The sequence below is a fragment of the Perkinsus marinus genome, assembly GCF_000006405.1.
Source record: "Perkinsus marinus ATCC 50983 genomic scaffold scf_1104296942692, whole genome shotgun sequence".
Lineage (NCBI taxonomy): Eukaryota > Perkinsozoa > Perkinsida > Perkinsidae > Perkinsus > Perkinsus marinus.
In genome coordinates this window covers 1-3,263 of record NW_003212065.1, presented here as the reverse complement: position 1 = coordinate 3,263, position 3,263 = coordinate 1, and the positions used below count along the sequence as shown (strand labels likewise).

The following is a 3,263-nucleotide window of genomic DNA, read 5'->3' as shown; positions in this document are numbered from 1 at the left end:
ACTACTCCAGACGAGTAGGGATTCTATAATGATATACATGGACTAGTTCGCTGAATAAGGCAGATTATGGCGATTCGTTGTTTGGCATGTTGCGATAATATACTCCTCCGAAATAGGATCGTCCCTATTTCAGTGATGCCCTAGCTAAGTTGGCCGAGCAACTAGTGAGGACCTACGGCCTCAACCGTGCTGATATAAGCCTCTCGGGACTCCTCAGGGTGTCTCCTCAGAATGCTGCTCCCACAACAGGTAGTAGGTGCTATGGTGAGGGAGGAAGAGAGTTACTGTTATGTTGTAGTAACGAACGTATCAGTTGCGGGCTCGGGTCCGCGGACTAATAGTAGCAGCGACAGTGTCGGTCTGTGCTCCATGGGTGGCCTGTCTAGCCAATTCGGTGAGTTCACGAGCCCTGTGTGACTGCTTGTCATACCACTCCATCGCCAGATCTATCCAACAGTATGACCTCTGGAAGCAGTCATTTGAGCGCCACTGCACCTGCGTTCACTCCTAGCAATGCAGTGAGTTAATTTCCCTCTCTTACTTCCCCTATACCATCTCCTCCTCAGAGCTGGTGGAATTCCATCAACTCGGCGCCTTCATCGTCCGACATGGCTTCAGAGTACTACCAAATCAGCTACCTCCGCCCTCCTTATAGTGCCTGACAGGTCGTCTATTGCGGTTCCAGCGTCTAGTAGGATAACTGGTGCAAACCCTATTACGAGTCTGCCAGTGTGGGGGGATGCTGTTGCCAATACAGGAGGTACTAGATGAAGTCTGCCATTGGTGTGCATGGTTTCAACCCGCATCAGATAACATTGAAACAGCGACGTTAGCATCGGTGATTGCCAATCTGTCATCGTCATCATCATCTTCCTTGTCACCGTCGTCTATTTCCTCCACGCCTCACCACCGCTCAACCACGGGTGATCTCAACACGACCACGGAGGCTTCTGATATTGGCTTGGCCCAGCACCAGAACGCGGTAGGTGGTCGAAGCCCTCAAGAGACGGGTGTCGGGAAAGCCTATGGTAGTAACGCCTGTTGGGGTGAGATTGGCAATCGCTGGTACTCTTCAGATTGATATTGTCCCTGTGTGGTGGTGAATACTACCCTCATATGAGCCGTACTAGTGTTTGTACGGGTGTAAGGGAATTCTCATAGTACTGGCAGTGCTGCTATCTTTCTCCCTCGTATCGGTATTGCTTGGGGTTAGCCTTAACTCCTCGACGCCATCCCTTGTAGTTATTATTGTAGTCAACTCGGTCAAAGAATCTATAAGTAATGTTCTGTCTGTAGCATTCATCACATTAGTCGGTCGCCTTGTGTGACCATCGTGTAACTCAATACTTGATCCTCCTCCTCCTCCATTATCTCTTTCATCAGAGAGCAGTGGGAGTAGGAGGATGTGAGCTATGAATAACGATAGTAGTCCTATCATCAGTAGAGGTACCACTCACATTATGTCGTTGTCAGCGACTACGATGATGATCATAGTGCTGCTGTTAGTGGTAGTCTTCACGGCGTTATGAACAGTCGGATTTTTGTTGTGCCGTGCGAGATTCGGCTACTTTTTGGATAAAGCATTGCCCTGTCTGACTGTTCTCTCGCACCGTTCGTCGTTGTTGGTCTTGCGTTGGGGTCATCCCAGCATAGTCATCATCATCATCATCCCAACTATTATCGACTATGGCGCTGTTGCTGAGTTTGAGTTCGCCATGGAAGGCTATTGAGGTCTGTTGGGGGATGTTCACCAGGTCCGCTTCTCCCTATATCTCGATGCCTTAACTGCTCTGCCCGACTGCCTCTGTTGCCGATGCCATGAAAGAGGCGGAGGTACAACAGCGCACGCCTCTGCGAGTGATACCGAGCCACTGCCATGGAGAGTAGTATCACCAGTGAGATGGTCAATCCCCATCACCACAAGGTCATCAAGTTATTAGCTTCCGTCTACTAGGCCCTTCGCGTTTGGAGCGCCGGCATGTGCATCAGAGGGTTCCTCCACGGAGACCTTGGAAAAGGGTGGAAAAATATGTGCGGGGAAACTTTGGAAAATTTCTATTGGTATCTGCGCATCTCTACCATAATTCGTATATGAACTTTCATGAGTTCGGAATCTACTCAACTCAGCTGACGAAAGCGAACATATGTTTCAACACTGCCATGGGACATACCTTCTATGGCTGATCTAATCAGAGCAGGGATGTTGGTGACCTAGTGGGGAAGGATGAGGAGGAACACGTGGAGGTTTACGTTCGTCTCAAGTGCCGACGAGCTGACCGCCCACGCCATGGCGTCGCAAGAATGTTGAGAGATACTATTGATGCTGAGTGCCACTGTCTCTGCCATATGTTGAATGTTTCAAAGTACTCACATGGTTTGAGTGGAGTTCGATAGAGGAGGCGGTAGAATCCCGTAATAGTGGTGGTGGAGGACGATGATGATGCGAGTTACACTTACAAAATATCAGCATCTATGAGCCCCCAGTGAGGGCCGTCGATTGTTGTGATTCCATCGAGGTGATTTTACGTGTTTTTCATAATGTCTGAGAATCGGCAAGCAGTGGCACGGTTAACCCGTGAGTTGCAAGCTCTTAAAAAGTAGGTTCATGGTCACCGACTAGCAGTGATGACTCCTCCTTATTGTTGGTTAGAGCTTGCCCGGCACAGATTGACGCCATGCCTTCTACTAAGAACATGCTCGAGTGGCACTTTGTAGTTTTCGATCTTCCCGAAGACACTCCGTATTACGGCGGTGTCTATCACGGGAAGTTGGTGTTCCCACAGATGTATCCGTTGAAACCACCGGCCATCTACATGATCACTCCCAATGGTAGGGCTCCATCTCGAGCTCTGGTCGAGACTATTTCGTCTTAGGGAGATTCGAGACGCATACCAAATTATGTCTGTCGATGTCGGACTTCCATCCTGAATCCTGGAATCCCAGCTGGCGGGTGGAGACCATTCTCATCGGTGAGCTATTCTCCTGTCATATTCACTACAAGTCTTTGGTAGGTCTCGTCAGTTTCATGTTGGACAAGACTGAGCCGCGAACTACTGGAGGGATGTCGGCATCAACAGCTTACAGAGAGAAGTGTGCAATCAATAGCTTTGCGAAAAATAAATTCGTAGGACTGTGGTATTGAAGACTCCTCCAAGACTCCAACCTTCTTTGATCAGAATAAAGACTTCCGAGAGCTCTTCCCGGAGTTTTTGGACACTTCTCGGTGAGCCATATATATGTACAATGGAACATATCGTCGGGTC

At 49.0% G+C, this 3,263-nt stretch overlaps 2 protein-coding genes across 2 annotated transcripts; both read left to right on the top strand.

The window, feature by feature from the left end:
* Positions 1 to 495: 495 nt before the first annotated feature.
* On the top strand, positions 496 to 1,656 carry Pmar_PMAR017501 (Covalently-linked cell wall protein 14 precursor, putative; the record flags this gene model as incomplete). The annotated part of the gene is made up of 5 exons (XM_002781359.1): positions 496 to 518; positions 567 to 619; positions 666 to 760; positions 810 to 1,028; positions 1,077 to 1,656. Coding segments are annotated over 5 exons (393 nt in total), but the record flags the coding sequence as incomplete, so codon positions are not given.
* Positions 1,657 to 2,538: 882 nt separating this feature from the next.
* Pmar_PMAR017500 (ubiquitin-conjugating enzyme E2, putative) lies at positions 2,539 to 3,227 on the top strand (the record flags this gene model as incomplete). Its single annotated transcript, XM_002781358.1, has 5 exons — positions 2,539 to 2,597; positions 2,651 to 2,829; positions 2,874 to 2,969; positions 3,012 to 3,124; positions 3,177 to 3,227. 5 exons carry the CDS (start codon positions 2,539 to 2,541, stop codon positions 3,225 to 3,227), a joined length of 498 nt encoding a protein of 165 aa, XP_002781404.1.
* Positions 3,228 to 3,263: the final 36 nt, after the last annotated feature.